Source organism: Odocoileus virginianus, chromosome 5 (assembly GCF_023699985.2).
Source record: "Odocoileus virginianus isolate 20LAN1187 ecotype Illinois chromosome 5, Ovbor_1.2, whole genome shotgun sequence".
NCBI classification, from domain to species: Eukaryota; Metazoa; Chordata; class Mammalia; order Artiodactyla; family Cervidae; genus Odocoileus; species Odocoileus virginianus.
In genome coordinates, this window is record NC_069678.1 from 58384186 (window position 1) to 58400567 (window position 16382).

Genomic DNA, 16382 nt, shown 5'->3' on the forward strand with positions numbered 1-16382 from the left:
CACGGCTTCAATTCACTCAGGTAATTTCTCAGTGTCTGAACTAAGGGACTTCCACCACCAAACAGTTTCAAACTGGTGATAGAACGTTTATTAAATGTACGAAGTCTGAGATCTGCCAACAGGACCTGAGATTCTGAGAAACTTCTGGGAACTTTAGTTTCTGTACATCCATGATTTAAATAAAACCAGGATTCTCGTCTGAAGAGATAGATTTTTAAGGGAAGCAATTTGGCAAGTTTTACATCACCTCTCACAAGCCGTATACTGACGGAAAACTACTAAGCTCCATTTCACAACCCAATTAACCGGGGGGGGGGGGTTAACTTACATTTCAGCACTGGGGAAGATGGAATTGTGGTCCTTATACCCAGAAAGCTTCCTAAAAGCAAAACCAATCTGTCAGTAGGGTGAAAGCTACGCCCCAGATTTGTTTCACTTGCTAACCAACTGCGTGAGACCCTGCGGGACCAGACAGAAAAGGCTTGTGTCTGTTCGTTTTTTTCCTTCCAAATTTCAAATTCCTTTAAGCCAAACGCTGGGCTCCAAACATCCTGTAGGGGAATAAACCGCCTCACCCGTTCTGAGTGTGGAAGCATGACTCCGCCTCGCCAATGACCGCAAGACGGACAAGCAACTTCAGAGAAGCCAGGTGAGGTCAGGAGCCCGTCTCACCCTCCTGGGAGGGAGATCAGCTCTTCTCAGCCAAGCCGGCCTGCGCCGCAACCTGGAGAGAGTCCACAGCCCACGCCCTCTGCGACCGGGCCAGGGCGGTGCGTCACGTGGCCAAACGGCTCAGCCAATCAACGTAGCCCTCGGCGGTATTCAAATCAACGGCGGGGCAGACGGTTGTGGGAGCCTGAGCCTGTGTCGCCTTCCGCTGCCATGTCGGGCACCGGGCGCTGAGGGACCCTTGGGCCCGGTGGGCGGAATGGAGAATCGGGATGTGCCTCCCGGCCCTTATCGGGCCACCAAGCTGGTAAGACAGCGCGAACGACGAGACTGGCCAGCGGGGTGATGGCCGGTTTTACGTGAAGGTTCATAGTTTTTCCTAGTGCGGAGGGATGGGCCCCACAGCCCAGGAGATCGCTGAAGAGGAGGGTGAGGGGAGTTCTCGGGTATCGCGGCCCTTTGTAGGACACGCTTGTCCCCCTCTTTTGAGAGTCTGCCCCCCTCCTTTGCTCCAGGCTTCCAGGGTAGGCGCATCGACCCAACTTCTTAATCGACTCTGTTCTTGGTGTTTTCGGCATCCCCTGGAATGACTTAGAATATTCTGAGTTTAGACGCTCCTCACGCCAGATTTTGTACCCCCAACAGGATTCTAGGGGAATTTAGAACGAGTTCCAGTGTTTTGTAGGATCACATAGTGACAGCTTCATTTTGCCGGTCCTGTGGAATTAAATACAGGTTGTATCGACTGAATACCACTCAATACCAGCTATTTCATAACTAAACTCAGAATATTTTAAGTACCCATGAGGAGCCACTGTTGGTAGTCACAGGATTTGTACTCGCGCACAGTGTTTTGTGTATTTGGTGAATCATCAGTCCCCGAGGATACCGTGCCACTGGTTATGTGACATTAGGAGAGTTGTCCAGAGTAGATATTACTGTAGGTGAAAGTGTGTTGTTATCTGTAGAATAACAGACAACTTATTCTCTGTATAAACCGCAGCTCAATATAAGTTTCTTAAATAATATGTGAAATGTGGAGGTGTATAAAGAAAAGAACAGTTATTGTGTTTTCAGCCCTGAAAATTTTGTGCTATGATGTTGGGACCACATAGGTTAGAGAAGTGGTAGCATAACAAGTAGTAACATAGTTGGACTTACAGTAGGATTTTTTTCAATTAAAAAGTTATGTATTCCTCTCTATGTACCACGTCTTATTTATTCTTTCCTCTGTCATGGAACATTTAGGTTGTTTCTATGTCCTAGCTATTGAATATAATGTGGCAATGAATATTGGAGTACATGTGTCATTTTGAATTATGGTTTTCTTAGGGCATATGCCCACTGGTGAGATTGCTGGATCATATGGTAGTTTTATTTTTAGTTTTTGAAGCAATCTCCATACTGTTCTCCACTTTACTGTATCAGCTTATATTCCCACCAACAGTGCAAGAAGTTCCCTTTTCTCCACACCTTCGCCAGCATTTATTGTTTGTAGATTTTTTTTTTTTGATGATGGGCATTCTGATGGTTTGAGGTGATATCTTAGTGTAGTTTTGATTTACATTTCTCTAGTAATTAGTGCGGAGAAGGCAATGGCAACCCACTCCAGTGTTCTTGCCTGGAGAATCCCAGGCGGAGCTTAGTGGGCTGCCGTCTGTGGGGTCACACAGAGTCGGACACTACTGAAGCGACTTAGCAGCAGCAGTAATTAATGAAGTTGAGCATATTTTCATGTGTTCATGGGCCATTTCTATGCCTTCTTCTCCAGGGAATCTTCCCGACCCAGGGATTGAACCTAGGTCTCCTGCATTGCAGGCAGATTGTTTACCACCTGAGCCACAAGGGAAGCCCATTTTCAATGAGCATATTTTCATGTGTTTATTGGCTGTCTGTATGTCTTCTCTGAAGAAATGTCTTTTTAGGCTTTCCACCCATTTTTTTGACTTGGGTTGTTTGTTTTTTGATATTGAGCTCTATGAGCTGTCTGTGAGAAAAACAAATATTGTTATATTAACCCATATGTGTGGAATCTAGAAAAAAGATACAGATGAAGCCTATTTCTGGGGCAGGAATAGAGACACAGACATAGAGAATGGAGGTGTGGACAAAGGGAGGGTGGGAAGAATTGCAAAATTAGGATTGACATATATATATATATATATATATATATATATATATAAATTTGGGCGTGCTCAGTCATGTCTAACCCTTTGCAACACTGTGGACTGCAGCCTGTCAGGCTCTATCCATGGGATTCTCCAGGCAAGAATACTGGAGCACGTTGCCACTTCCTCCTCTAGGGATCTTCCCGACCCAGGGATTGAACCTCCATCTCCTGCTTTGGCAGGCGGATTCTTTTACCACTGAGCCACCTGGGAAGCCCAACTACCAAGTGTAGAATAGATAGCTAGTGGGAACCTGCTGTATAACGCAGGGAGCTCGGTTTGCTGCTGTGTTGGCGTAGATGGGTGGTATAGGGGGCGGGTGGGAGGAAAGTCCAGGAGGGAGGAGATATAGGCACACATATAGCTGCTTCACTTCACTGTATGGGAGAAACTGACATAGGTTGTAAAGCAATTGTACTCCAATAAAAAACGTTTATCACCACAACCTTCTATATCACCACTCTTAGACCTGCCACAAAGCCAAAAGTTTGGGTAATTTGAAAAAGATTTTTGAAAGTGTGATCATCTTTTTAAAATGTAGATATATCACAGTATCATTAAACAAACAATAGACTTATGTTTTAATTTGGTCCATCTGTTATGTTCATTATTGGAATCTCCACTAGTAAATATATAAACTTTTTTAATACTAAAGGTAAAACTAAAGGTAAAAAGTTTTACCAGTAAAACTACTGCCTGCCGTTAAGTTTTGTTTGCCCTGCTTAGTTATGAGTGCAGGTTCTAGAGTTTATCCAATGCCTGGTTTTCAGATGTGTGACCTTGGTCAAGTTATTAAATATCTCAGTGCTTCATATTCCATATCTGAAAATGGGATAATAATAGTACCCATTCATTGAATTGTGAGAATTAAAGTGAAATAATGAATGTAATGCATAGTGTCTGATACAAATGCTACTATCATATCAAAATTAGTTGAAGTTGTAGAAACAGGAATAAATGCTTTCTCTGTTGAGGACTAAAGGCAGGTTCATTACAGTTCTGCATTATTCGTAACACTGTAATTAATAATAAGAAATCAGTATGAGATGTAAAAATTTTTAGCACAAATAAGACAAATGATTTCTTCATGAATTTCAATGATTTAATAATATGTGAATGAGTGAATTTTTTTTATTTTTATTTTTTTTCATTTTACAGTGGAATGAAATTACCACATCTTTTCGAGTGGGAATGCCCCTAAGAAAACATAGGCAACACTTCAAAAAATATGGCAACTGTTTTACAGCAGGAGAAGCAGTGGACTGGCTTTATGACCTGTTAAGAACTAATAGCAATTTTGGTCCTGAAGTTACAAGGCAACAGACTATCCAGCTCTTGAGAAAATTTCTTAAGAATCATGTAATTGAAGATATCAAAGGCAAATGGGGGACGGAAAATCTTGATGACAACAGTCAGCTATTCAGGTATTAGACAAAGAAATAACTGTAAAACTGAACCATTTAACCATAAAGTTTCACTCTGCTTCTATTATATAGCTACTAAAACAGCAGCCTCTTTAGGAGAAGTAATATTTTCTTTAGAAAACTATTGCTCTGAGTTCAATTGAAACCACTTAAGTTAAAGTCCTTTAAGACTAATTCCTGCACAATTCAAACCTTATAATGATAGACAGTATATATAATAATATAGAAAGTTGTGAGGAAAGAAGGAGATACTGTAACTTTAACATCTTCTGAAAGCTCTGTAACATGTGAAGGACAGAACATTATCAACCTTTAGTTTCATAGATTTAAGAATTACAAATTCTCACAGGTTCTTGCCTTCAATAGACATATATAATCTATATAATCTAAGAATACATGTGATGAGATAAGTAATAGCAAACTTATATAATAACTAACAAAAGAAATATACGACAGTTTGAAAAAAAATAAGCATTTATCATGTACTAGAAGCCTTAATTTATGAGTTATGTGTTTTCCTTATTTAATCCCTAGAATAGCTAAACAGGATAGATTTTAACTCATTTTTACAGGTGAAAAGGTGGAGACCATGCGTCAACAAATCTTATTCATTCAGTCTGAAATTTGCTTATGTACACATTCATCAGGCTAGTGAATACGTTTCTTCTCATGTCAGCTGTGTTGTAGCCCACCTTGAAGACAGGAGACCTTTCTGACTCCCTTGGGTCAGCATAATTGAGTTTTCTCTCATACACTCAGAGTTCTTGATTATATATCCCTTAAATTAGATCTTTGGATTCTAATACACATGCTTTTTTACTCTACAAAATGAGTACTTTTCAAATGAGATGTAGAAATAGATTTTTGCCTATGCGTCAAAGATGATTTATGTCACACAAGGAAACTACAATAACAAATATATAAATACTTTGTATAAAACTATATAAATCTTTCCTCTCTGTGCTACTCATCAGTCACCTTTTGAGTTTCTCTGCTGCGCTCATCCTTTAGCTTTTACTGTCCTCAAGGTCCTAGGCCTGTCTACACTTCACCTCTCTCCCTGGACAGTCTCCTACTCTGTCTCTGCTTTCATGCCACATCTTAATGACTTTCATGCCTCCAACCCAAATATCACTCCTGAGCTTTAGGGCTCCCTTTTTGCCTGTTAAACAGGCACTTCACATATCATATAGCATATGAAAAATCACTACCATCTCCTAAGCTAACTTTTGACCTCTTATATCCATATCTGAATGAATGGCAATCTTTCCTGTAGTTGCTTTCATTCTTTTCCTTCTCCTCTTTAAATATAATGTAATTATCAAACTGTGTATATCATGCTGCCTCAGTACTCTCTGATCTGTCTGCTTGTCTTCATGATTTTTTTTTATTAGACTATTGTTCTCTCCTACCTGAAATTCTGCAAAACTCTTAATCTTTCTACCTCTAGGCCTTTTACAGTGATAATAAAACTATGAATTGGTTTAAGAAGTCTTGTTAAAATGCTAATAGTTGCATTTGCTGATAGTCGCCTATGTGGATGTTATTTTATAAAAACACCCTGTACTTGTTTGTATCTTTGAAATATTTTATATTAAATTGAAGGGAGGAAAAGCATTATAATCAATAGGAGCAACAGAGTTCTGAAAATTGAACAATCACAAGGGGCAGAAAATATGTACAAATTAGATAACTAATAAGAGAAATTTAGAAAATGTAACTTTCTAGAACTGTTTTGTATGTACCTCTCCAAAAGAATTAGTCCTAATAGTAACTGTGAATTATACAGGAATAAAGTTAAAATATACAGTTTACTCATGATATCAGGAAACTATTAAAAAAAATTTAAAGGCTTAATGAGAAAATTAATTTATGTGGAATATTCATTCCTTGATAAATTAAATCCAGTGTTTTTGAGTTATTTTTAAGATTTTTGTTGGTCAGTTGCTAAGTCATGTCCAACTCTGTGCAACCCATGAACTGCAGCATGCCAGGCTTCCCTGTCCTTCACTGTCTCCCAGATTTTGCTCAAGCTCATGTCCACTGAGTTAGTGATGCTATCCAACTATCTCATCTTCTGTCTCACTCCCCCCCCCCCACCCACCCTCAATCTTTCCCAGCATCAGGGTCTTTTCCAATGAATCAGCTCTTCGCATCAGGTGGCCAAAGTATTGGAGCTTCAGCTTCAGCATTAGTCCTTCCAGTGAATATTCAGGGTTGGTTTTCTTTAGGATTGACTTTTTTGATATCCTTGCAGTCCAAGGGACTCTAAAGAGTCTTCTCCCAGAACCACAATTCAAAAGATAAATAGGCACTAAAAGTTCATTATCTCACATTATTTAATTGCATATTCTTAAACCAGATTTCCTTCAAGTTCTCCACTTAAAACTCTTCCACGAAGGCATCCAGAATTGAGAAAAAACAGCATAGAGAATTTTTCCAAAGATAAAGATAGTATTTTTAAATTGCGAAACTTATCTCGAAGAACTCCTAAAAAACATGGACTACATTTCTCTCAGGTAAAAACACCCTTTTTACTAGTCACTAGTTTAAATATAATTACCGTGTGCTTAATAATATCAATAGAATAATTAGAAGTAAATGATTCTTTAAGATTTGAAGCCAATGCTTGGAATCACTTAGCTATATTATATTCTAAATGTATACATGTAAATTTGTTTGGAACTCAGAGAAATAATAATAAAAATTATAATGAGACATACTTGAAATACTATTTGTATAATTTAAGCACGTTGTATTTTAAATTAATTTGACAGTAGTGGGGGCAGATACAAAACCAAAAGCTCTATTACTGTGTATGCTAAGTGCTAAATTGCTTCAGTCATGTCCAACCCTTTGCAACTTCATGGACTATAGTCCACCAGGCTCCTCTGTCCATGAGATTCTCCAGGGAAGAATACTGGAGTGGGTTGCCATTTCCTTCTCCAGGAGATCTTCCCAATCCAGGGGTTGAACCTGTGTCTCTTGAGTCTCCTGCATTGGCAGGCAGTTTGTTTACAACTAGTGCCACCTGGGAAGCCCCAAATACTGTATTATTTCTTCAAGTGACACCTTTACAGCTCCACAGTAGACTGATACTAATAGAATTACTAAATATTAGAAGTAGTATCAGTTCATTATTTCCAAAATTTGAACATATCATATTAAACCAAAGTAACTCTTTTTTTCAGGAAAATGCAGAGAAAATGAACTGTGAAATAATCGATGAAGATCAAGAAAATTTAGCAGATAACAGAGAAATAAGCCAGAAAGATGTTGAAGAAGTTTGGAGATATGTTATTCTGATCTAGTAAGCTAAAACTAAGCTATAACCAAGTTCCTGGGGTGTTTAGAATGTTATTTTGTTATTTTCATCAAGATGCTCAGTTGAAGAAGAGCAGATTAATTCTCAAAGCTTAGAATTTTGCCTATATATGTGTTTCTTAATAAATACTCTTGTATTTATTGTTCTGGTACAGTAGAAGTAGAATGGTTTGACTATGATTTGCTTTTTCTTTGACTCAAAGTTGTAGCTATAGTTTGGGGTCTATGTTGGAATCCTTCAAAGGTTATAAAGATAAATATACTTTAAAGTAGATACTAAATATAAGCCTTAGAGGTTTGATTTAAGAAAAATATTCTGAAAGCTTTGTCTGTTTTCTATTCATACTCTCATATTTCTGTTCCACCTATTTTATGGAGAAAAAAAAGCTTGTATTCTTTCTTCTATTTAGCCTGCAAACCATTCTAGGTGTATCCTCCCTAGAAGAAGTCATAAATCCCAAACAAGTTATGCCTCAGTATATAATGTACAACATGACCAATACAAGTAAACATGGAGTAGTTATACTGCAAGACAAATCAGGTTGGTATCAATAAAAGAAGTTGGAATCATTTTAAACTTGCTAAAAAAAGGCTGCAGCTATAGTGAGGATAAAGAAAGACCAAAATATATAAAGTATATACATTAGGGAGACTACTGTTTTATCAGAGGTGCTTTGGTAATCATGGTGAAATAATTTTTAAATGAATATTATTAACACTATTGTTTTAGCTCTAAAGGTGGATTCTTGCATGAATTTTTTTTTTAATGGAAGAGGAAGCATCCAAAGAGTATGCAAATATAATTGAAACTATTGTTTAATCAGATTTTATTGAGGACCTACAATGTGCTGGGCATTGTGCTAAAGATTAGATGATTAAGAGAAAAATGGTCCATTCCTTTTTGGAGCTTAAATGAGAAGTTACATACATATTTAAACAGGTCAAGGCACATGCAAAACCAAAGTAACACACAATAAAATAAGTCCAAATTTAAGAACAGTATTTAAAAGAATACTGGCTTTATATTGTATGTATTTTATATAATGTATTGGTTTCAGATTTAAAGAAAATCAGGGAAATCAAGCCAGTTGCAGTGGAAAATTTACATTACAGGAAGTGTATGAATAAATTTACTCAAAATGTTGGCTCTTGTTTTTTTTTTTTTTTCTAATAAGCAGTTGCTGGCTGTAGAATTAACTGACATGCATTACTTTGATTTTCTTTCTGTGGGCAGGAACTTTTGAGATTTTAACCATAAGAACAAAAAGTAAATGTTGAAAACCAGGAGCTATGTTGTATATGCATGCAGCTTTGGATCAGTCCCATCTTTCGTTACCTGAAATAACTTGAGTGTATGCTCTCATCTAAGCTTTCTATTCTTTATGACTATTAACTTTTCAAGTGAAATGTATGTGTGGTTTTTGTGTTTGTGTCAAAAAACCGCAACACTTATGCATCATATTTCACTTAGTGGCAACTGAGAGATTTTAAGCAAGCCTTGCTTTGAAATCACCTTAATATTAAAATATAATATTTTAATATTATATTTTGTATGTTTATATATATTTGTTCATATATATTTGTATGTTTATATTTTATAAAATAAAATATTAAAATATAGCTTATTTCTATCATAAGTCTCACTCAAATCAGTAATATTCAAGAAGCATAGCTAACTTTTAAACTTGCATTTTAAAATACTATATGGCCCTATATGTAATCAATTTTAATTCTGGTAGTATGTATATATATATATAAATATATGTATAATTATATAGCAAGTGTGAAGTTTTTAATATATTGTTAAAATAATTGTTTAATTAAATGATATTAATTTTTTGTGTAGATGATCTTCCTCACTGGGTGCTATCTGCCATGAAGTGCCTAGCAAATTGTAAGTAAACAAATGGTATATGTGTGATATGTATGTGTATTATATTGATAGTTTTTAATAAAAACCAAGGGATTCTAATTCGTGAAAGTCATGATAAAATTGAACTATATCATTTCTGTTGGTGTTTAAATGAAGATCTAGTAAAACTGATTACATTTCATTGCATGTGGATTGTGTTATAGAGCACTTAACTTTGTGCAGATAATGATTTTATAATACAAGCTAATCATTTATGACTCAGTTCTCATAGATTATAAAATCATAAGCTAGAAGATCTCAAAGGATTTTTAGGTATAATCTACATCAATTGTCTCATGAGTCCAGGGAGTTCAAGTAGCAACTTACAAATAAAGTAGCTTGTAAGTATAAAGTTTCAATCAGAAATAAAGTCTCATAAAACACACTTCATTCCCCTTGCCATTGTATACAGCTTCAGCATTCAGATGTTTCATGATATGCTTCTTCTCCATAGGATATATTAATGGGGCTTTTATGTTTATCAAAAAGAATGATCTTCACTAAATTAGATCATTTTTTAATGTTTTGTTCTTCAAGCTTTTTCCATACTGGTCAATGATTATTGATTTTTATAATTTAAGGCCCTGTTCAAGTACAAAACACTAATTGCTCTCAAAAGTCAATTTTAAAAATGTATGCAGAGGTGTGTGCTTCTTAATCATCAAAAGTAAAATTATATTTTAATAATTATATTACAGAAGTAATTTTCTAGGTCTTATAAAATTTGTATTTTATTAATGTTTAAAATAAGTATATATTCCCTTATTGTCCACTGGGTGTCAATATGACAAAATAACAGAATAGCAATAAAGTAAATAATACTAGATACAGAAAAATTTTATTTATCAAATCAAGGTAAAGATCTTGAATAGAAACATAAGATTTTTTAAATTCTTTCTACCTTCCCCTACCTACCTGCCTTTCTCTCTCATACCTTGCCTCATAGTTAGCAACTCAGATAGCATACTTCCAGGGATTTCTCAGATAGCTCATCTTTAAGGTTTGTTTCTTTTGCTTCCCAGTCCATGTTATGCATAAATGATACCAAAGATATAACTTACTGGATTTCAGTTTAGCAATAATATGTCTGGCCAGAGGCGATATTAAGACTTTCATTTAACATGTTTGTTATTTATTCCCCCACAGTAATCCTGTGACATACAAGAATCAGTGATCAATATACTACTCCCAATTTTTTTCTAGAAAAGAAAACTTAGGACTTTTTTCTAATGCATGAGGAGCTATATATTCAAACGTAGATTCTCTAACTGTAAATTTTATATGTTTAATTCCAGTCAGGAATTTTCTATCTTAGAAAACTTTTAATGATTATCAAAATTTTTATTCTACATATTAAGAATATATCTCATATCCTCCTTATAAAAATTGTCTGTTTTGTTCCACATAAAGCCCTCATTAGCCTTTAAACTATTAAGTGTGTTGATGTGTGTGTTACCTTGAAAGATAGTAGGGTAACTCTCAAATCTTAGTGCATATCACAGTCACTAGAGATACCAAAAATTCAGGTTCAACTGATTGACTATGTCAGGATTTTTTTTTGAATCGTATCTTAGAAGAGTCTTATGGTGAAGATGCCCAGATCAGTATTTGGAAGATACTAAATTAGTGAACCAACAACAAAAATTTCTAGATCAATAATTCCTAGAAGCATAGGAATTATGATAGATTCTGTACTGTATAGAAGAGATTATACTTTTAATAGGCACATTGATGTTTCTAATTATGTAGTCCATGGACCGTACTTTAAATGCTGTTGAGTCTCAAGGTCCTATGACTTGCTCTTACAGAGCTCTGAGTTCTAATTTTAACTTTGCCATCAAAGGCTCTTGCATCTTGAGCGAGTGGCTCTGAGCTTCAGTTTCCTCATCTATAACATGAGATCAGAATTTCCTGAGGAAAATACCAGTAAGTAGGCATAATTATTTCAATAATGTTAAGCTAATTGAACAGCAATGTAATGATATTATTTAAATTCATTCAGAGTATGCTTTATATCAGGCAAAATTTAATCATGAAAATATAAATTTGCAAAAGACAATTTGAAAGAATTATTTGCAATATCTAAATATCCTGTGATGTATAAAATGAATTGTGATAAAATTCAATTAAAATAAACTTCCCCGATGCTTTTAAAATGTATTTCAAATTTTTCAGTCATATACATATTAAAACTAAACAAAATATTAATAATTGCAGTGATTTCTAGTGAAAAGATAGTGAGAAGGCATGAGATATGCACAACCTTTTAAATTTTTGAATTATGACAGAATTTGTTGTTAAGCATAGATCCTTCATGAAATAAATACAGGCTTTAGGCTTTTTATAAGTATCTTTAAAAATTATATTTAAAAGAAATATATTTCACCATTTTTTTTGCTTTCCACTTAGGGCCAAGAAGTAATGACATGAATAATCCAACTTATATTGGATTTGAGCGAGATGTATTCAGAACAATTGCAGATTATTTTCTAGATCTCCCTGAACCTCTACTTACCTTTGAATATTATGAATTATTTGTGAACATTTTGGGTATGTATAGATTTTTCCTTATTATTTAGATTTATTTTACTGGTTTCCAAGTCCCCCATAATTTAAAAAATCTAAAAGTATAGATAAGTATGAAAGTGACAGGCTATAAATTATTTTAAAACTCAGAAATATTCTGGTTGCTTTTATGTTTTCCAGTCATTCAAATATACCATTCTAACACCAATTCTCTACATCAATCACGTCTTGCAATTTAGTTCATTTCTGACACTACCCAGAGTTAACCCAGACCCCAAAAGTTGAGGGCAAAGTTTTTCAACTTGGATACTAACTACCCAAGACTAGCTTAGACCCTGCATATTAAGGGCTCAGTTCATCAAGACTGTCCTCACTTCATACAGGAGCTGCAAATGGGTCCTCAGATTTAATAGCCCTTGTCCCTGGCTAATTACCAAACCCAGGGATTCCCATAACCCCCCTGAGGTTTAATAATTCATTGTAATGGTTTTCAGAACTCTGGAAAGTGCTTTACATAATGATCACCAGTTTATTATTAAGTATATAAGTCAGGAGTTGCCAAGTGAAAGAGAGATATAGGGCAAGAAATAGGGGTAAGGGCTGTGCAGAGCTTCTATGTTCTCTTCAGGAATGTTACTCTCCCAAGTTTGTCCATGTATTTACCAACTGGTAAGCTCCCATAGCTGTGTTATTTCCATTTTGATTTGAGGTTTCACTACATAGACATGGTTGGTTAAATCACAGGTCATTGTTGATTAAGTTTGATCTCCACCACCACCACCAACCACCCTACCACCCGCTCCAGGGAGGTATGCGTGTATGCATGCTAAGTCACTTCAGTCATGTCTGACTCTTTGTGACACTATGGGCTTTAGCCTGCCCAGCTCCTCTGTCCATGGGATTCTCCAGGCAAGAATACTGGAGTGAGTTGCCACGCCCTTCTCCAGGGAATGTTCCCGACCCAGGGATTGAAACCATGTCTCTTAAGTCTCCTACATTGTCAGGTGGGTTCTTTACCACTTAGTGCCACCTGGGAAACTCCAGAGTCAAGTGAAGTGAAAGTCACTCAGTCATGTCCAACTCTTTGTGACCCCATGAACTATACATCCATGGAATTCTCCAGGCCAGGATACTGGAGTGGGTAGCCATCCCCTTCTCCAGGGAATCTTCCCAACCCAGGGATCAAACCCAGGTCTCCTTGAGGTAGGACTAAAATTCCACCCTTCTAAGCAAGGGCAGCACTGGTGGTGGTTTAGTAGGTAAGTTGTGTCCAACTCTTGCAACCCCGTAGACCGTAGCCTGCCAGACTTCTCTTTCCATGGGGTTCTCCTGGCAAGAATACTGGAGTGGGTTGCCATTTCCTTCTCCAGGGGATCTTCCCAACCTAGGAATCGAACCCTGGTCTCCTGCATTGCAGGTAGATTCTTTACTCAACTTTACTCAGGCCAGCCCTAAGTCAACTCATTAGCTTAAACTGAAGCGTGCTCAGATAGGTTCATTGTGCAGAATAAAAGGCTCCAATCACTCTTGAAATTCCTTGGGTTTTAGGAGCTATGTACCAGGTACCTGAGAGAAAAATCATATATATGTTTTCTTAAACTACAGTTGTCTTACAATTAAGAGCTTTCTAATACTTGTAGACTGAAAATTATTTTTGAATGTATTTGACTCAATCCATTTAATTAGATTGTTGAAATAAATTTTCAAGTTATTTTCCTCACAAGTTGGAAAACCTCTAGTCTTGCACTTTGTAACTGAATGTTGCATGTGTCCTATTCAAGTGGCTTCTGAATTAAGCAGCTATTTGTACTATACTAACAATATGTACTATAGTGATGCTTTATTTTTTTTAATATTACTGTTGTTTTTGTTTTATTTTTGTCCACTATCATACAGTTGCATCTTAATTTTTGTTTCATTTCCTGGTAGTTGTTTGTGGCTACGTCACAGTTTCAGATAGACCCAGTGGGATACATAAAATCCAAGATGATCCACAGTCTTCAAAAATTCTTCATTTAAACAATCTGAATTCCTTCAAATCAACTGAGTGTCTTCTTCTCAGTCTTCTTCATAAAGACAAAACAAAAGAAGAATCAGATACTACTGAGAGACTGCAGATAAGTGATCAAGGATTTCAAGAAAAATATGCTAAGAAAATGCAGCTAGTTCATTTAAAAAACAGAAGAGACAGTGCTAATGACATAATGGGAGGAAGTTGTCATAATTTAGTAGGCTTACGTAGAATGCATGTTCTATCCTCTAACATCAAACCAAGGTGCTATTCATTAGAAGGAATTGTAGATTTACCAGGGAGTTCAAGTAAAGAGGTCTCCAGTGTCTTCCATCAATCTGTTCTGAACATAGAAGGACAAAATAATAAGCAATCTTTAGAGTCTGAGACCAAACAGGAATCCCTGATGAATCTTCATTCAGAGGAAAGTATTCAAAAGCCATTCTCTGTTGGTTATAAGAGAACCTCCACTTTGACCATTCAAGACCAAGAGAAGTTATATAATGGAAAGTGCAAACCAAAACAGCTTTGTAGATCTCAGAGTTTACTTTTAAGAAGTAGTACAAGAAGGAATAGTTATATTAATATACCAGTGGCTGAAATTATCATGAAACCAAATCTTGGACAAGGCAGTACCAGTGTGCAAACAGCTATGGAAGGTGAACTCGGAGAGTCTAGTACCACAATCAATAAAAGACTCTGCAAAAGCACAATAGAACTTTCAGAAAACTCTTTACCTCCAGCTTCTTCTATGTTGACTGGCACACAAAGTAAGGTTGATGCTTTCAATGCATGTAATATTAATTTTTAGTGTTTACTAACTCTGTTTTGCTTACCTGGCTTTTCTTCTCTGAAATTGCTTAATTTTTTTCTCCAAAGGAAAAATTTCTTGTTGTAGAAGACTTTTCATGGCATAACCAAGATTTATTCTACTTACCTAAAGCACTCCTTTTCTTTGCCTTAAATTTCATTTATTCTGAGTCACTGTTTATAACTGGTGAAAGATTTTCAGTCCCTCATAATCCAATGGGTTATGAAGAAAATAATGAGAATCTAACCATGTTTTTGAAGAATGTGTAAATTTCATGGAATAGTTAAAAGAAACAAAATATTAAAATATTATTTTGCCTTCCTTATATAACTATATGCTGTGGTATTAAAACGACTAGTGTCATTGATGATTCTTTTTTTTCTGGGGGCTGACTTTGCTTTCCTAGGTTTGCTGCAACCTCATTTAGAGAGGGTTGCCATCGATGCACTGCAGTTATGTTGTTTGTTACTTCCCCCACCAAATCGTAGAAAGCTTCAACTTTTAATGCGCATGATTTCTCGAATGAGTCAAAATGTTGACATGCCCCAACTTCATGATGCAATGGGTACAAGATCACTGGTAAGTTGATTTCTTAAGGAAAGAGTAAGTCTGAATCACAAACCACCACCACCACCATCCCCCCACCCCCAGCAGAAAAAAAAAGAAAAAAAACAAACAAACTAAGAATACTATTCAAGTGATGTCATGGTCTTGAAATCCTAGATTCTTGAGTTTAAAAGACTTGAAAGTCTAACCTTCCCTACTGTGCAGCAGAATGCACATTAATCCTTTATGCCCAGTCTTTTATACTTTCACATCTTGATCTTTGTATTGTCTGAGGACTTTGCCTCTTCATTCATTCTATGTTGGAATGAGTCAGGCTGTCAAACCACATTATATCGCCTCATGCCAATTCTGTTTGGTGGGGAAAGAAGAGGAGATATAGGCACTACTGAAAGCTGAAGGGCACTGTAACCCTTGAAATAGAGAATTAATGGGAAATTCATGTGTAGTAAGTCAGAGTGTTTCAGATACTCTGGGAGTGGAAAAGTTATATTTGATGTATTATGTGAATTGGGATGGCTTGTCACTGTAGGCAGGAAGTTGGGAGAACTTCTGTGAAATAGTCTCGTGTTCCATATGAAGATGAGGGATGAGGCATTCATATACAGATCCCCATTGGAAATGAACTCTTGAAATTGTACCTCTAATATGTCTCTCCCTGTTTCTCTCTTTCTCTCTCTCTCTGTCTATAAAGTACTGTCACTTCCTCAGAGCACAGCTTTGATTTATAGGATGTTCTTGTAGCAAGGAATCAGGAGCTAAGTTCTATTCTTTCACTCAGTAAGGACACTTATTTAATAACAGACCTAACATAAAGAGAAAGAATTACTCTCAAGTGCTTGTGGCACCACTAAAAAGCATAGGGAAGTTTGTAGGGTAAGATATCTAGAGAGATATGAATAGAAAGAAGATAATTTTGATTTTACACTTTTTCAGTTAGGTTATAGGACATCCAAGTGAAATTTATCCTACA

At 36.1% G+C, this 16382-nt stretch overlaps 1 protein-coding gene across 7 annotated transcripts in view; it reads left to right on the forward strand.

The window, feature by feature from the left end:
* The first annotated feature begins 841 nt into the window (after positions 1–841).
* DEPDC1 (DEP domain containing 1) overlaps positions 842–16382 on the forward strand; it is a 28913-nt gene continuing 13372 nt past the window's right edge. For 5 of the 7 annotated variants that reach the window (XR_011487825.1, XM_070467957.1, XM_070467954.1 and 2 more), the window contains exons 1-9: positions 842–976; positions 3996–4261; positions 6624–6780; positions 7453–7571; positions 7996–8126; positions 9432–9479; positions 11907–12047; positions 13953–14804; positions 15252–15424. Coding sequence is in view for 6 of the 7 variants with exons in the window: in XM_070467957.1 (XP_070324058.1) it covers positions 929–976; positions 3996–4261; positions 6624–6780; positions 7453–7571; positions 7996–8126; positions 9432–9479; positions 11907–12047; positions 13953–14804; positions 15252–15424 (1935 nt within the window). In the remaining variant the exon portion in view is untranslated. Of the gene's footprint in view, positions 977–1347; positions 1405–3995; positions 4262–6623; positions 6781–7452; positions 7572–7995; positions 8127–9431; positions 9480–11906; positions 12048–13952; positions 14805–15251; positions 15425–16382 lie in introns of those variants that run through there. The other 2 variants (XM_070467958.1, XM_070467960.1) reach the window with 2 other exon arrangements.